The sequence below is a fragment of the Leptidea sinapis genome, chromosome 30 (assembly GCF_905404315.1).
Source record: "Leptidea sinapis chromosome 30, ilLepSina1.1, whole genome shotgun sequence".
NCBI classification, from domain to species: Eukaryota; Metazoa; Arthropoda; class Insecta; order Lepidoptera; family Pieridae; genus Leptidea; species Leptidea sinapis.
Window position 1 is genome coordinate 745,696 of NC_066294.1, and position 18,124 is coordinate 763,819.

Consider the following 18,124-nt stretch of genomic DNA (forward strand, 5'->3'; position numbering starts at 1 on the left):
TATTCTGTATATGTGACGTCACATGAGAGATAGCACTGTGAGCCGTGTCGACCGAGTCGATGACGTCCGGTATAAGGTCAAGGTCGTCGGACTTGATAGACTCGAGATCCTTTTCCAGCCGTTGCCAGTCGATCACTGTTTTCGTCGGTGGTTGAAAGTTAACCGGTGGGCCTAGATTTAGGACGACGGGCCGGTGGTCTGACTCTAATTCGTGAAAAACCTCGATTGAATTTACATTGAGCGTTACGTTCTTAAGTAACGCAACGTCTAGTATGTCGGGTCGGTGCGCGACATTATCCGGATAATGTGTTGGTTCGTCGGGTGCTATTACTGAAAAGTTCAGCGTGTCTGTCAGCGAATCTAATAAGATTCCGTTTCTATTTGTGGCTCTACTGTTCCAGCTGGAGTGTTTGGCGTTAAGATCGCCACCCACTATGACTGCAGCCCCGTGGCCGAGTAATGCTTCTATATCTGTGTATAATGCTTTTTTGTTGGGCGGAAGATAAGCTGAAATAACAGTGATCGGCTGGTGATTCGCCATACTGACCCGGATGGCAAAGGCCTCGATGTTAGTGAGGATCGGAGGATCTATAGGTATACAGTGTAGAGACCTTTTAAAATAAATGAGGGTGCCGCCCATACGAGTGGTGCGATAATTCCTGACTAAGTTATAATTAGCGATACGCGGATCGCGTATACGTGGTTTTAGAAATGTCTCTTGCACTAAGAATAGGTCTAATTGATGTTCGTGAGCGAACTCCTTCACCAAGTCTAGTTGAGGCTTAAGGCCTTGGGCGTTAAAATACGCTATACGGAGCGTATGTGGTTTAACCCGTCCGCTTACGTAATTAGGCATCGCGAATGTTTTTATACTTTCGCCCTATATCGGTGAGGGCACGGAATATTTTGCCGTTGTCTGCCATAACTTGCAGGAGCGACGGTGGGTCGTCCCGGACAGCATCGAGCCTGCTGGCCAGGGCTGTGATTTCATCAATGTCGAACAGCTCTGACAGTTCGAACATGAAGGCAAAGGTGCTGCCGCCTTTGTTACCTGTTGCCGCGGACGCGAGCGCCGGTGGCCTCGGTCGCGGGACCAACGCCGCCGGGCGGGACGCTAGCGGTGGCCGGAGGGGCGCGGGGGCCATGGTAGGCGCTGGTGCTGTCTCCTTGAAAGGAGACTTTTCCCAGGCGTTCGTCTTGGGCGGTGGGGCCGGGATGAAGGCCTCTGGCTTCTTGTTCGGCCCCTGGGCCTGACGCAACCTAGGCGGACCCTTGCGCTTCGGTTTGGGTGCCTTGGGATACCCGCGGTAGTTTGCAGGGTGTCCTTCGGCACCACAGAGCACGCATGCCGGAGGCTCCGCGCACACTGTAGGGCGGGTGCACTCAGGAGTTCCATGGTTGCCAAGACACTTGACGCAGCGAGGTTTCTCCTCGCAGTTGCGGGCAGAGTGGCCGTATAACTGGCAGCGATGGCACTGCCCTGGACCGCCGCTTTTGTGCGGAGCCTCCACTTTGATGCCGTGTAGAGAGCACACGGCCTTCAGATTGAATATCGCCTTGCCCTCCTTAGTGAGGTCGAGAACGACCAGCCCCAGGTTCAGCGGCGACCTATCAATTCGTTTGTGCATGCGATGGACTTCATTCACAGGGTAGCCCTGCTCTTCGAGGTCAGGGTGGATCTCTTTAATGTCGAGTTCCCTTGGGATGTTCCTAAGAACGACCCGCAGTTTTTTGTCCTCAGGGAGGGCGTACGTGTGGAAGCCAACACGTAGCTCCCTGAGTATAGATGTTAAAGAGCGGTGGTCCGCAATTGTCTTCAGCTCTATCTTAATAGAGCTGGTATAGGCCTTGGCCGTGTATTGAAGCGATGAGGGTATCGCTCTGCGTACTGCAAGCCACTGGGCCCTGTCGCTTATGAAAAGAGGCGGGGGCCGCACGGCTTGCGGATGGTCGCGCGGAGCGCGTTTTGCGGGCGGCGGGGAGGAAGGAGCGCTAGACGCTTCCTTTGTCCGCTTCTTTTTACGGCTCACGGTGGTGAAGCCATCCGTGTCCGACGCGACACTCTCTGCTCTCGACGGAAGAGCGGTATCCCGCTGGGCCGGTGAAGCACTGGAGGCCTGAGAGGCTTCCGTGCGGTCGAGAGTACCTACCGGGACCTTAGGGGTCGCCTGGGCGTTAAAATATGCCTGTAGAACAGGCGGACGAGCTAACCTTAAAATCATTTTCCTCGGTTTAACCGAGGCCGCGGAGCTCGCGTCAGAAATGCTTCCGACTTCCTTTTCCGATTCGTCATCCGACGACTTATCGGATAACGCGGCACGTGTGCTCGCGTTGCCTGCCTGAATCGAACTCTACCTGTAGTCATAAAAGAAGGGAGGGATTCCGACTGAATGGCTTCCTGATATTGTTTAGCTAAGCACCCGTGTGAAGACCGCAACCATTTCAACCAAAAATTTTGTAACCCATCTGGCCCTGGGCTTTTCCAGTTGTGGGTTAAACTAATTGCGTTTGTGACATCAAGTGGGCTAATAACAACAGGCGCCATAGGTTGCAACTGTTCACACGAGCGCTCAACGGTATTCATCCATTCATTGTCAGTGTGAGTGATGGGCACCGACCAAATATTTTTCCAAAAAGAGTACATCTCATCCATATTTGGCAGGAGAACATCAGTTCCACAGGATGCGTTGTCTTCCCAACTTCTATATACCTTTCTTTGGTCACTTTGGAAGGTGCGATTCTGATAATATCTGTCTGCACGTTTTTTATAGCGGCGGATCCGGTTCGCCCACGCAGAAATCTTCTCCTTTAGATAGTCAATTCGTTTCGTGACACAAGTACTATAATCTTTAGGTTTTATATTTGTTCCAGCAAAGGCCTGTGTCACAAAACGCATGAATCTTGGGCGGGTATTACCCGATCTAAAACAGATTAGTTTGCCTATCTTGGTTCTAGCAGCATTGATCAACTATATCACTGGTTCACTGGTCACATATTTTCTTCCTTTTTGTCTATTTTTATATTTATGCATTTTTATGTATTTTTTCAATTTTGGTATACTTTCATGGGTGTTCCTTACTGTGTTATCTCTATTATCTTCCGGTGAAGTTTGTTTCAATTCAAAACACAAAATACACAAACCATAAATTTAAAACATCATAATTCTTATTAGATCTTTAAAAAAATCACGCAGTTGTCAGTTAGTACTTTCACTTTGGCTGATGGCAGCAGCCTAGCGAAGCTCTCTAAAAAAAAAGCGATTGACTCGATTGTATGAAACGTGCACTCATTGATAGATTCACAGATGAGGGCTATAATCTTGTAAAAAATGGATATAGCTGAAATAACTACATTTTAAGCAACTGTTTGCTTTTAAACTTATGTCGAATGACTGTACGTTTTTTACTGAACTAAATTTCATGAATTCGTGCTATTTTATAGTACGATAGTGTGACTCTAACACATTCCCTTGGCCTTTGGGCCTGAAACTATTCCATTTTTTACACCTCGGGTAAGCATAGTGTATAGGGCATTCTCATCAATATAATTAAACAATTCAGTAGTTCTAACTTTCTCTAATATTATTATAGATAATGTAAATACCACATCTATTAATTACATACTGTTTTTAAGTATAGTAATAGCTGTTGTATATATATACCGGGTTATTGTTAATTCGACGTATTCCCGATAGTGGGTGATAGCGGAGATAATCTTGTATATAAAATTCTCGTGTCACAATGTTCGTTCCCGTACTCCTCCAAAACGGCTTGATCAATTCTCATGAAATTTTGTGAGCATATTGAGTAGGTCTGAGAATCGGCCAACATCTATTTTTTAAATTTGTTTGATTATGAGTCAGCATTAAAAAATACATACAACTTCAAATTTTCACCCATCTACGATCAACAGTTACTTTTGTATCGCGATTTTAATATCGGCAATACAACGTTTGCTGGGTCAGCTAGTCTATATTTATAAAAATTAAATGCTGTTCGTTAGTCTCGAGGTTTACCTCGAGAACGGCTGGACTGATTTGGCTAATTTTGGTCTTAAATTAATTGTGAAAGTCCAGAGAATGTGTAAAAGGATGAAGAGATGATGAAGAATGTATAAATATGAAATACTCGGATTTAATAAAAACAATGATTTTGATTTTCTTTTGACGTGTCCCCCGTCGTTCAGAACCAATTTAAATTATAGTTTAAAATCAATAACTACTTAGAATTTTTTCCCTGTCTAACTTTCTTAGGAGGTAAAAAATTAACTTCAGTTGTTAACAAAAAATCTTAAGTATTGTCATAAATTAAATTTCTGAACGCAAGCAATATTATTTGACATTAGACAACAAACTATATTATGTAGATTGATAAAGCTTAAGTTTTGTCCAAAAATAAAGTTTCTGAACCTAACAAGACAAACAATATAGTTTATCAGAAAGCTTTAAATTGATTAACCGACTGTATCATAACTGTGTGTCTGTCAATATCAAATTGAATCTTATAAATAGCCAGTGAGTATTTCAGGAAAACTCTGTTTTGTAAGTAAGCAACATCATGTGTCAATCGAAAACAATAATAAAATTTCATTCATACTGAGGATTTTTTTTATTTGTTTTAATAAAAAAATTATTCCTTTTGTTTGTTTATTTTACAGAAAAGTTTGTCTTTTATTAATCGATTGAGGCAGTACGAAGTCTGCCGGGTCAGCTAGTTTGAAATAATTTTAACCCACTAATTATGCATAATTCAAAAGTAAGTAACCAAACATTCTTTTGTTTTTTTTAGCTTTTTTCAAAATAACATACAAATAAAATAAAAAAGTAATATACTATCGCCTTTTACCGCTTTTACCTAAATACTTACGTCAATCGTCCTCTATAAACTTGTAACCCAGATATACTAAAAACGCTATTAAGACAAAAATATAAAATCAGTAAGAACAGTCGTACACCTGCGTCGGGCCGTTCGTAACCGATAAATCGTGAGTGAAGAACGTCAGGGATATAAATTACAACAATGAGAAGATCCATACAATAAAAGGCAGCATTAAATTCATTTTTCAATTGTTTGGGTGACTCTTTTATTTTTCATTGTGCAGATTTTGGAGCTCTTTGTTTTATTTCTCCCTACAAATAAATATTATGGTAATTATACTGTATAATGTGCAGGAGATTAAGTCCTCGTATAGCGTGCACCCTAATCCATGAACCATGGCAGACAAACATTACGTGAAATATTTATTATTAGCGCGCAGATCAAAATTAACCGCAAGTAATATAATATGTCTGAACTAAAAGAGCTGTAGCCAACTGAAGCTTGCAGTAATACTTCTTAGTAGTAGTAATTCTACTGAAGCTTCATTAAAAAAATGGTTCATCATTTAAAACAGTCCATTCGGCCGATATTGCTAGATTAACTCAAGCCACTAAAAATTGCTAATAATAATAATTAATATCAAATGCTACAGCAGATATACATGTAGGTCTGGACCACAACCCACAATTAAAAAAAACTCGAATGGTATATTTTTCTGTAGTATAGTGTATTTTTCGAGCAGATGTTAAAGTGTGTGGTTCAATCTGTGCCTTACTAGCTTGGAGCTTGTCCGTCTGTATTTGTGATAACCAGCCTCAATTAGAATATAGAAGCCAATTTAGCTTTGTTTTCTATAATATCTTCAATAAATTTTAATTTTCTAGAATAGTTTTCTTAATTATGTTAAATCCCTACATGGTTTGTTATGTTGCGGTACCTGAAGAATATGAGTATTCACGGTCTCAGCAATAGCCAGAGATCTTGAATCTGGTGATCCTACCGCATCGATTTGCAGAATGAAAGTTTTGGGGAAACAACTTGTCCCTAACGCGTTCAAAGGCTTACGATGTACCCAGCCCATCTGAAAATTTTGTCGCTTACTTACGATATCTTAATTACCTAATTATTTGTTAGCATTAGCTTTATTCTTAATTGGAACAAATATTTTTTTTCTGAATTGTGAAGCAATACTTATTCTCAAATTTCTTATATCAAGAATTATGAAAAAATATAGTTGTTTGATGAATATACATAAACCCACAACATTAAAAAAAGTAAATTTACTTCTAAAATTAGTTAAATAATTAATCTGCTTTAATTACCCTGAATATTTAACAGACAATTCGTAAGCAATGGGAATCCGCTCGTGGTTATACAGTTTTCCATTAATATAAAGGCTATAATTCCACTTGACTTATTTATAATCCTGAAACCGGATAAAAGAGCTTGGAAATATAATACGTGATTGGTGGGCTATTGAATATTCAAATACCATTCCATTTCGAATCCCGCATTCATTGGCTTAGTACTTGATATTCTAATTGAATAAACGTGTCGCGGAAGCAATCGAAGGGATCCGAATCCTGATGACCAAAACCGAACCTTTTCACGATCATCCCAGATACAAAGTTTTTAAAGTTATTCTAAGACAGATATAGATTGCAACTGTGTACGTTTAACGTTGAGTATTCTGGAACGTTATATTTTCCGTGTAACAAATTTACATCACTGAGATATTTGCACAAAATAGTAAGCAACATAAAATATGTTGAATGCTCTGGGCTTAGCATCTTATACTTCAGCGGGTAATTTTAATATGCCGTAAACAACCATTCCTAAATTTATATTTCTCTATAATTGTAACATACGAGGGATTATTATTACACCCCTTATTTGGATCAGAAACATTATAAAACAGTTAATGAACAAATGTGGATTTTATAAGTAGAACTAAACTATTCGAGCTAGAATCTAAATCTACCAGGAGAGTTTCATATGTGATTGTAAATGACTGTGTACATATAAAGAAATTTTGATGTTTTTGATTGATTTAAACTAAGTCCGCATTAGTACATTTACAACGCTCCACAGTTCATTTCATTGTATGTAGATCGTATACATCAAGAACTGTCTGAGCATTGCGTTCATTAACTTAATAGGCGGTGTTTAGTTTTATTTTGAACTATCGAGCGATTGTACTTCTTTCTTGCTTGCCGATACCCTCGCCACTGATCATTCGTTATTATAGCACTATTATTATTCACAGGATGTACTGCACATTTCTATGTTGTAACTTGTCTTCGGTAAATAAACGTTTAAATTAGGAGAAATCCTTCTATAGTTAGCCACGAATATAACTCTAAATGTATGTATGTTCTTTTATGGTTCCTAGATATTTGTTATATACCGAATAAAAAGTTTTACAATTTCTGACTTAAGTCCTAAGTATTTGCAGCCTAATAAATATCCATTATATTATCCATTATATTCTTATGTTCCTACTAAGCTTGTCACTTTACGAGAAAGAGATATTTCAACGATAAATCAAACAACGTTGGAATTAATTAAATGATTTAATTTATTGATCGCATCTGTGGTTATGACTTCTAATTATTATACTACTTGGTACTGAAATTTTTCAAAAATTTATGTAGTAGTTAATAGATTGTTTTAAGTGAATGAGACACATAGGTTTTATATCTTATGAAGATTTTCGTAAGTAGCCTGAGCGAGCCAATTAAGAGCAAGATATGGAACTCTAATGTACTAAGTTGTAAAAGTTGCGCGATTATCTCTTTGTAAATATCTTAATTAATTTCTTAATCAGGTTTAGATATCTACAAAAAGATACTAAATTAATTAAGTAATTTAACTGAAACTTTGTACATTTACTTCATATAATGTAACCTATGTTTAAATGATCACGGGTTTTTGTCGGTCTACTGTGCACCTATTTTTAGTACGATGGACAGATATTCTTGCAAATGTTTGCCTTGCTTTATTTTGGCTTGGTATGTAGCCAAACTCCTTTACTCCAGAATGATGTTGCGGCCGTGTCTCCTGCTTTCACGCCAGTTCCAGTCCTGCACAGTCCTGTTAGTGATACTCTAACAAACAGATGTTTGTTAAAAGGACCGCGCTCGTTATCAAATGAGTAATTTTACGTTACCTTGGGGTGTGAGTTTCACCAGCTTGTGGTATATATATGGAAGAACTTGTTTCGGATGTCTGCATTCACTCACTAAGTGTTTATTATGTAGCTCCTTGGTGTGTTGATTTATGACTGATGCAAGCCATTCAGAGAGGAGGGGGACCATTGCTGCATGTGGACATGTTATCATCTTTGCATCCTCGACCTGGGTACGGTGACCCGTCTATTTCGCATTTAGACATTATGTCTGGTAGCCGAATTCGGCTGCTGGTATCAACAAGATCAAATTCTCTCATCACTCCTTGTGACATATGCGGTAAAAGACCTAGATCTGAGATCTCATACTTACGTAACGTTAAACTTAGGTAGTTTGAGGAGTGATATCGGATTGAGGGAATACGACACAGGTAGACGTTTTCGCGATGAACGCACAAACTTTTATCATTTTAAGGTTCTACTGGACTAAATTATGCCGAGCCCATACAAAGACTTTGCATAGCATAGTTTCGACTTCAGATACAACATTTTTGCAGTCGACGTTATTCTGACAAATGTTGGCATGACCGGTGTAAGAAGCACATCCTGTGTTTTCGTCTACATCGCCAAGAATGCCACAAATTTACAGTATTTCATTAATAGGCAAAAGAATCAGTGTAGGCGATAACATTAACAAATGTGCAAAAATACACAATATAGTAGGTACATCACTGAATAAGCTAAGGCAGAATGTGATTTTTTTTTATTTAGACTAACGTTAAAGAACACAATAAACTCTACATGCGATAGACTTAGATAAATATATACGGCCTTACAAATAATGCGTTTATTTGCAAGGCAGCTTGGTATTCGGAAAACTACAGAATTATCATTGTATTGACAGTGTTGTAAACGATATTGTAAACATTTTGCATTTTCTTTGTTTATCATCAGTTATAACTTTATACCAAGTTTGTTTGTAAGGCCGATAGAATTTAGTAAGAACTTTTAGGAATAAATATAAATAAAATATAATTACGACGAAACGAAAAATGCATAATTAATTTCCCACGGAACAATGCTTCTGCATTAAAATACTGCATCAACTGCTTTGTTTTGAGCCGGTACAAAGAAGTTTCGTAAGCAAGAACAATTAAAATAGTGTTTGTTTATCCTGAATGCGGTCTTGTTAGCCGTTGTACATACTATTAGCGCAGCGGTACCGTTGATATGATTGTAAAGTTCAAAGTTCTTTATTTTCATTAAATATTTTCAGCTAGAGATATTAAAAATTTAGGAGTAGGCACATGTTTCGTCTAGACAGACATTCAAATATTTTCATCATCTCATCGCTTGCGTACGACACGATCTTCTATTCTATGCTAATCGTCATCCCATTACCAAACCCAACGTTTGTCTTAAGTTTCAATTAAGTATATTTTATTCATAATTATTGTCATTTTGTCTCTAAGCGCTGTTTTAATACGCATGCAAGCGTGACTGAGAACACCCATCAACATGGTACATAGCATTCGACGTCGATGTGTTTTGGGGAGCTCATGTTACCATTGAGCGTCATCCCATGAACTTTAGCGTGAGTAGTCCTTAGAATGGACGAGGTCCTATGAGTGAGTTCCATTCTACCATAATTAATAATTAATACCATAAATAATTTTTTTTTTCAGTTTTTTCAAAGTTTTCAAATTTAGCTGTTTTTACGGATTACGTATCACAGAGCATGGACGAGAAATATCAAGTGGATGTGATCTACACGGATTTCGAATAAGCATTTGGCCGAGAAGATCATGTAATCCTACATCAAAAACTAAGCGTGCTAGGTGTAAATTGGAGCTTGCTTCGGAGGTTTACTTCATGCGTTCATTCAACTAGCTAGCTAGAAGTGACTTTGTAATAATACCCTCAGGAGTACCACAGGGGTCTATCTTAGGTTTGGTTTTATATAACGCTTATCTATTTGATATTGGAAGGTTCTTCCACCTTGCACAGTATTTAATGTTCGCTGACGACAAAAAAAAAATGTCAAAATACGTTCACTTGAAGATTGTCTTAGACTACAACATGACCAAAATGCCTTGACAGAATACTACGCAAGGAACAGAATCATAGTTAATGTTAAAAAGTGCAATCATATTACTCTGACTCGTAAAAAAAATCCAATTGAATTTGACTACAAAATTAACGAAACGTGCATACCCAGACTGACTGCCGTTCAATCCAAATCGATACTAAGTTTTCAATGAATGAGTACGTTGATAATGTAGCAAATAGAGCCTTCAGACAACTGGGTTTCATAAAACAAGTACCCCTTTCCTTCAGTAATCTGGAATGTGTAAACGCACTTTACTTTGCGTATGTCCGGTGTATTCCTGAATATGCATATAATGTCTGGTCACCCCAATATACAATATCAAAAGGCTTGAACCATACAGAGACAGTTTATTAAATACTTCAATTTTAAAGATTTTAAAGAATTCAACAGTTATGAGGAAGTGTATTCTCACTATGGTATCGACACACTAAATATCTGAACAAAGAAGGAATCAAAGTGACATGTTACTACTGTAAGAAATTTTTAGTGGCTCGATTGACTGTCTTAGTCTACTGTCAGCCTTTTCACTAAATCTTTAAGATCGCGTCACATGAGCCATTTGCATGGTCCCAAATCTCATACAAATTTTGCCCGAAATTCGATAATTCCGTGATAAACTTATAATAAACAGTACGCTGAATTTGATGTATTTCACTTACAAAAATTAAGTTAAAAACTTAAATAATAAAACATCATCGTAAAATTGTAACAATAGTACTCGCAGTACTCACACACTCCAATTTTCTCTCTCTCTCTCTCTTTTACACACACATACACACAAACATACACGCGCGCACGCATTATATGATTTTTAAGTCTATTCTGCTAATATATTATGATTTCATTTTATAATTAAAAATGTATGTAACCTTTGTGGCTTTATGTTAAACCTAGATTATGATTGTAAAAATAATTGTTGTGTATGCTGTTGATTACTATAATAAATAAATAAATATCATGTGAATGTGAAAATAAAACAACATTGTTCCAAATGTATTGTTTATTGACAGTAACGCACGAACAGTACATACAGATAATGTACACGACATGGAGTTACGATTATCAGATGGGACGCTAGCGAGATCACTACGGATATGTAACGTTACACTTATATTATCAGCTAACATTGTTTTATAGTTTCAATTACTTTGAATCCGGTATACTTCAAAGAGTCTAGTAGATTCTTACCATTGATTTGTTTATTAGCTACACAAACAAATTAATTAGTAATGGCACGTGACAAATAAAATAGAAGAGAGATATGCTTCTGCCTTACTTAATTATAAGTGTCTCAGTTACCGCCAGTTGCAGAAGGCATATTTAAAGTGAATGTTTCGTTGTATCACATGCTATCTTTGATTGTCAAAATGAAAAAGAAAGTGATTACATTTATTATATTTGATGGAAGCTTAACTTTAAGGATGCTTTCTGCAACTGGTGGGTAATCTGTTACAATTACATAAAACCCCATATTCAAGCTTTATTAGTATCTGGCTATTAATAGAGGGTAATGTTTGATCAGCGCTGGGATTGTTTTAATCTTCTTTACGTCTGGACTCTGGGTGCTACTAGATTTTTTTTTCAGGTGGTATTACTGACACTTAATAAATAACTTTCAGAGAGACAAAGAGCCATCATTATTAAATATTATAGGACGTGTTATTGGGAACACATATTACGTCTATTTGTAAGTCTTCCCGCGACGCTAAGTTTAGCCAAAATCACGAATCGTTGATGGCTGACCTATAAAGTAGTATAATTACATGAGTTTGACGTTAATCTTTTAATGAATTACAATGATATAAGGTTGAAAATTAGCACTTTTTTTTAATAATGATAATTGTGTAACATGTATTCTAATATCTGGATAATACGAACGTGTTCCACCCATCTATGAATAATGCGATGTTACGGATACATTAATTTCAGATTAACTTCTACTCTCATACATAATTATTAAGTATAACTGGAATAATATTACTAATCGGAAACGTATCGAATATAGATTGGAGGATAAAATATGCTCAGGGCCAGTTTCATTTCTAATAATATATTAGGAAGGGCCTATCCCTGTTCAATGTTTATCAATATGATAACATTTGCTAAATATTTTTTAGTTTATTAAAATCGGATAGATTAAGAATGATAAAACAAACGCTCAATACAACTTAAAATAATAAATTAATAAACTAAGTACTACATTCAAAATAATATTTGGTATTCAGCAATCGTTGTTGTCATGTAATACTAATTTTTACATTTTATACAAATTTATACATCTTAAATCAAAATTTTGTGTGATCATTAAATTAAACACAAAGTTCGAAAAGGTTATACTCAAACTGCCTATAGATTATTTGTATTAATATGATTAAAACAATCTAATTATATTCATCAGTCTCGTAAATTTCTAATAAATAAATGCTATTTATTACGTTTTGTGGTGGTTACAATAATGACAGTTATGTTCAAAATTAATGTTTGATAGTATATATTTCACATATTTTCGTTTAGTGTAAAAAATGCAAAAACAACTAATTTCTAACACTGTGTATGAAATAACTAATTAGCCTGGATTTATTTGTATAAAAATACAAAATCTAACAGTTCAAACAAAAACAATAAAATGGAAAAAAAATCCACTGTAACAGTCTTATGTTAATATCTATTAATATAGTCTCAGATTATTTTTAAATAGGAATATTTTACGGTAGGTTAGTATAGTTGGCGAGGTCTTTGCCATTCTTGTACATGGAGGTTATGACGGGATCAATGTTGTGGTACTCTTTGCCCGAACGTGGCCGCAATGTGCTCATGGGCTGTCGACTGAATCTGAAATAAAGTTATTTACTTAAAGTTAATAGATTTTCTATGCGGGAACAAAATGCTGTATGGCTTAATTGTCGTGGTAAATTATGTGTATGTCTTTGTTGTTTCAAGTAAAAGTGAAGTTAAAACAATAGGAAAGTTAAAGCTTTATGAAAAAGATACAATATCCAAACTATTTACTGTTGTCAATAAATAAATGGTGATGGTAATAACGGTTGTGACTTAAGCTTACCTCATAGCTGACGCAGGCGTGTCTGAAGAAGACTGGGACGATGTAAGAGAAAGTGTTTCAATGTAGTCAGACATATCAGATGTGCCACTTGATGTACTATGTGTATCCATTACACCTGTGAACATTACACATAATGACTATAGAAGATGCCTAATGGTTTTTAATTAATTAAAGGTTTAAAAAACAACAACCTTTAAAGGGCTTCGGTGGCAATACAGGTACTTCGGCTTCAGCAGATGAAGATTTAGCATGTACGTTTGCTTTATGAATTTGTATTGACATATCACGTAAAGGATCCGATGATTTGGACTTTCTTGGTAATGATCCATGAAGACACCCCAACAAATTGCCACGCAACCTTTTCTGTGTGAAATATTGATATCTTGAATTGCCCGATGTTATAGGCATTTCATATAATGGCACGTCACGACCATGTTTCAAAGAACAACTTGATACACCAGAATCGTTGGAACTGGATGAATCTCTGTTGCCTCCTTTACAAGGGACACTTGACGATCTTTTAATTTGAGCATTATCCATTAGTTTATTTCTTAAATGTGGTATGTTGTCTTTTAGATAGCTTTCGTCTGAAGTTTTATTTTCTGAATCGGAAGATTTGCAGCAGTCATAGCAGTCGGGATCATTATCACAAGGTGAATCTAATCTGTTATTCAACACTAAGTTTCTTAATGTCTCCAGGGAAGAAGTGACATGACTTCCTGCGTTACTGTCAAATTCTTTTAAATCTTCTACCAGTGGAGCAGAGTCTACTGAACTTGACCGTTTCTGCATTGCTTCTTTGTTGCTGTTACATAGATTGGTACCATCATTAGCACTAGTTATGTTGTCATTTAGTGAAGGTATACTGTGAGATTTTTCAATATCTGTACGTCGCATTTTATGGATTGGGTGTTTTAAGCTCTGTGACCAATTAGGATTAGGAGACATTGGAGTGTAGCCAGAAATTGATCTAGTTGCTGGGTGGATATTTTCTACCTTGGAATCTTTATTTGGCTCCATTAGTAAATATTCATCACTTTTGTTCTTATAGTCTTGACAAATATCTATGGGTCTTGGAGAATGTCCACACTTCGTACATTTCTTTATTTTTTTCGGAAGAAGTGGCAATTCCTCCGCCACAATGTTGAGATTTGCACTGAGTGCATCTAATTCATTTTTAGTTACACCGGCTTTCATTAGTAAATCTTTTGCATTTTCATAATATTCTAATGAAAGGGCAAATTCTAAATTCTCGTAGTTACCATAGGTATCCAATTCTTTATCTTCATTCACTTGTAAATTTTGATAATTTGAAAAACTGATATCTGAATTACTTGAAGTGGGTTGTTCCGTCACTGAACTTTGTCGGTTGCTCTTTTTTGTTATGTCAACAGTTGCATAAAGAGCTTTTCTTTCATTATTTTTATTTTGGGTGGGATCACAAGTCACTTTTTCAGAACTTTCACTTCGATTGCAGTGTGAAATTCCAATAAGACTATTAGCCCAGTTAGTAACTTTTTGGCAAGGACATTCAACAGGTCTAAGACTATCATCACATTCAATGACGACAGGTTTCTTTTTGGAACCAAATTTTAATATACAGCCACATTGCTTCTTTAGGACCAATGATCCTGGAGTTGAACTTTTTGTTACTTGAAATAAATCATCCGTCAATACTTTTTTGATCTTTTTTGGGGTATCATAGTATTCTGGTCTTTCAATCTGTTAAGTATTAAATAAAAATTTTAAGTTCTTATATAAAATATTATATAAATTAAGCGGAACGCAAGAAAAGGGGTGTGATTTTCCTGATTGTAATTATTGTGCGTACTGGCCACAAACAAAAATAAAATCTATAAAAAATCATGTTTTATAATGTTTCTTTCTTCGAATTTCATTTGTTATTTACTCAATTTTTGAATTTAAAGTTATTTTTTTTATATAGTTTTGCCTTGACTACCTTGTTAATCGTATTAAGTGCGAATCACTACGGCAAATAAAATGAGAATGCCAGATCTAAGTGCCAGAGAGGAAAAGGAGAAGGCAATACTCAGTATAAGATTACTTATTGCCCACGTAAGTGCCTTTCCTAAACTTATGAAAAAAAAAAACAGAATAAAACGTAGAATTCAAAAATGTATGTTTCCTGTTAATTTAATATGTACGTTATTTTGGCGGATTTTATTAATTGATTTATAATATTTTCAACCTTTGTAAAATTGTTCAATAATTTAAATAAACCAATAATAAGTAAAAACCAAATTAACAAACTTAATTGTCGCAACACATCTGTAATATTTTGTTTTATATGCACTTTCTTTTGCGTTCTTCTAAATTTGTTTGCTAACTTTATAAATGATAAATACTGACCTTAGTAAGCAAATCCTTAGGAACATCGTAGTTTTCATAAGGGCCAACTTTTGTATTAAATGAATAGGGTTTCTTATTTTCCTTACTATAATAAGATGTGGGTGGAAGGGGAGCTGGGGGTTTCTTTACATCAAACTGTGTTGGCTTCGGTGGCCGATCAGGTGGACATTCATGGCAGTTGCAAGACTCCTGCTTATTTAACATTTGTGGATTTAAATACTCAGAACCATTTGACAAGTCATTGAATTGTGGTTCTGTTGCATTTTCCATTTTCCACTCTGGGTTGAAGGTGTTTTCAGGTGATATTGCTATCGTTGATGACCTCGATACTGCTCCAAACTTAGACAAACAGTTCGAACAGCGCTCCAAAGTGACATGATCGGCACCATCCCACGGTGCCTTAGGAACAATATTAAAATCCTCTTTCATTTCATGTTCACCAGAACTTCGTTTTTCGTTGGAAGGCCAAAAGTTCGAACTTTCACCACAATCTTCACCAAAGTAATTTTCCTCGTATAATGCACTCGCAGAATCTAATATGGAATGATCGAAACTTTGAGTGTTCAAATCGGACATTCGTGTCTGTGGTCGTGATTTACTCTGTTCGTTTCCTGAAAATATTATTTTTATTGCCTTATGATTATATAGAATATACAAAAGTTTAAAAAAATCTCTCATCGTTCAATTAAAAATCAGCCTACTCAAATTAATATATATAATTATGATATATTATATAAGTTTTATTTTTACCTATGTTTCTTGAGGTGGATCGTGGTGTTGATATAATGTTTCCAAGGGCAGCTTGGTCAAAAGCATCAGAAATGTCTTGTGGTTGATCTGTTATCAACATATGTAATCCTTCACCTTTACCACAACGAGATCCACCCTCGAAACAAAATTTACCGTCCACTACGCCATATCGCCTGAAACAAAAGTTAAACAAAACATGCCTTAAAATTTTTATCATCGCGAAACTTTAACAAAATAATTAGTTATTATGACGGGTACTCACGATATGTATTTTATTAATCTCGATATTTCAATCCAATAGCACGAATCGTGGTCGCGGCGGTATTGCGGCGGCGGCGAAAAAACTCTTGACACCAATGTGTCAATACACTTGACACTAATAGTACATCAATCTGTCCACGTGGCAATAAAATATAATATATCGTGAGTACCCGTCATTATAGTTAATATGCAAATGTAAAATAATTTTTCTATTTTTTTATCTGGTTTAATGATCTAGTACTACTCTGAACCTTCTCGAAAGCAACTCAGTAACTTCTATAAAGTGAATTCTAAAATAAAATTTATTAAATTTATGAGAGGAAAATAAAATTTAACTAGCTAATTAATAATAATTAATAAAGTATATAATTTAATTTCATCATTGATTGCAAAATGTTTTTACAAAATAAATGAATTTGTATATAAAATCAATCTAACTTGTGCATTTGAAACTCAATCCCAAAATGCAAATACATTTTCGTAGACTTAGTATGTTGTATATGCGTAGTGATAACTTAAATAATGATGCTTTTGCCATTCATAATACGAGACTGATACTTTACTTGTAAAAGATTGTGAACAGGCACTTCAGCCGCTTGTGCATAATACTCCACTTTGTATTTAGAGCCATTACAAGCTAAGTTCTCCTTACATTATCGCTCATTCGCTGGAATTTGGGGGGTTCCATGTACTACGTATGATTGTTCAAAAAAAAAATTACCAAGTTACTTGCTGTCGCTAAATTATACGCTATTTTCACTCTTTCAAATTTTGGGCAGATGTTAAAATATTTTAATTTAATAATGTAATTTTTATTATTTCATGTCAATGAGATAATATTATTACGAAGTTCATTATTTGAATAACATTTATTTCTGTAACATATTGAAAAAATATATATATATAAAAAAGAGACGCCCCCTTAGTTTCTTGCACCCATTCTTCTCGGGTCTGAGGCATAAATTTTTGAAGGGATTGTTGTTTTTGACTTTGAATAAGTGATATCATAACTTATTTTGAATGCCAACCCAATGATTTAAGGTCATTTAGTTCATTCTTAAAACGTTAATGTTAACTTTTCAGACATAATGGTGCGTAACACGTCCAACATAAAAAAATATGGTCCCTTAGTTATGCGATTACAAGGAACTTGAAATGTTTCATCAATGAGGTAGCTATACTTACCTTAGATGTGCGAGCTCCCACAAACCAAGCACCCGAGGAGGAATACCGCTCGTTAACGTAAACCTCCTGTTCTGAAGATGTAATCTCGCTGGACCCGCCAGTAGCTTTTTTGATGCATTATTGACCATCACCAGGAACTGCTTGGACGTTCCGAGCTGACTTCCAACCTTCACTTGCCACGATATCAGCCTCTCTCTACTCTCGAAAGCGAGGACAACAATGACGTCTTGGCATATGATCGCTATCGTGTTGGATTCTTTGTCGAGGGTGAACCCTGACTCGAAGCCAAGAAACTGTTGGAGCGAAAGCGAAGCCTTAGTCTGTCCCTTTTTGTAGCGATCTTTTGGATCCCGATACAGCTGAAGGTGGAGACAATCTGCAAACAAAAAAATATTTATTGATTAAAATTATATTAATAACTTATTAATTATTTTTGTAGAACT

General features: G+C 36.0%; 1 protein-coding gene and 1 long non-coding RNA gene across 2 annotated transcripts in view; both read right to left on the minus strand.

The window, feature by feature from the left end:
* The window catches only part of LOC126973838 (uncharacterized), a 453,438-nt gene that overhangs the window by 41,996 nt on the left and 393,318 nt on the right, over nucleotides 1-18,124 (minus strand). The window lies entirely within an intron of this gene.
* Nucleotides 11,954-18,124, minus strand: part of LOC126973817 (uncharacterized) — a 143,088-nt gene continuing 136,917 nt past the window's right edge. Inside the window, exons 2-7 of the mRNA XM_050821158.1 lie at nucleotides 17,682-18,057; nucleotides 16,236-16,408; nucleotides 15,486-16,096; nucleotides 13,307-14,837; nucleotides 13,116-13,230; nucleotides 11,954-12,886 (exon numbers count right to left, since the gene is read on the minus strand). Coding sequence (XP_050677115.1) covers nucleotides 12,760-12,886; nucleotides 13,116-13,230; nucleotides 13,307-14,837; nucleotides 15,486-16,096; nucleotides 16,236-16,408; nucleotides 17,682-18,057 — 2,933 coding nt within the window. The 3' untranslated portion in view covers nucleotides 11,954-12,759. The remainder of the gene's footprint in view (nucleotides 12,887-13,115; nucleotides 13,231-13,306; nucleotides 14,838-15,485; nucleotides 16,097-16,235; nucleotides 16,409-17,681; nucleotides 18,058-18,124) is intronic.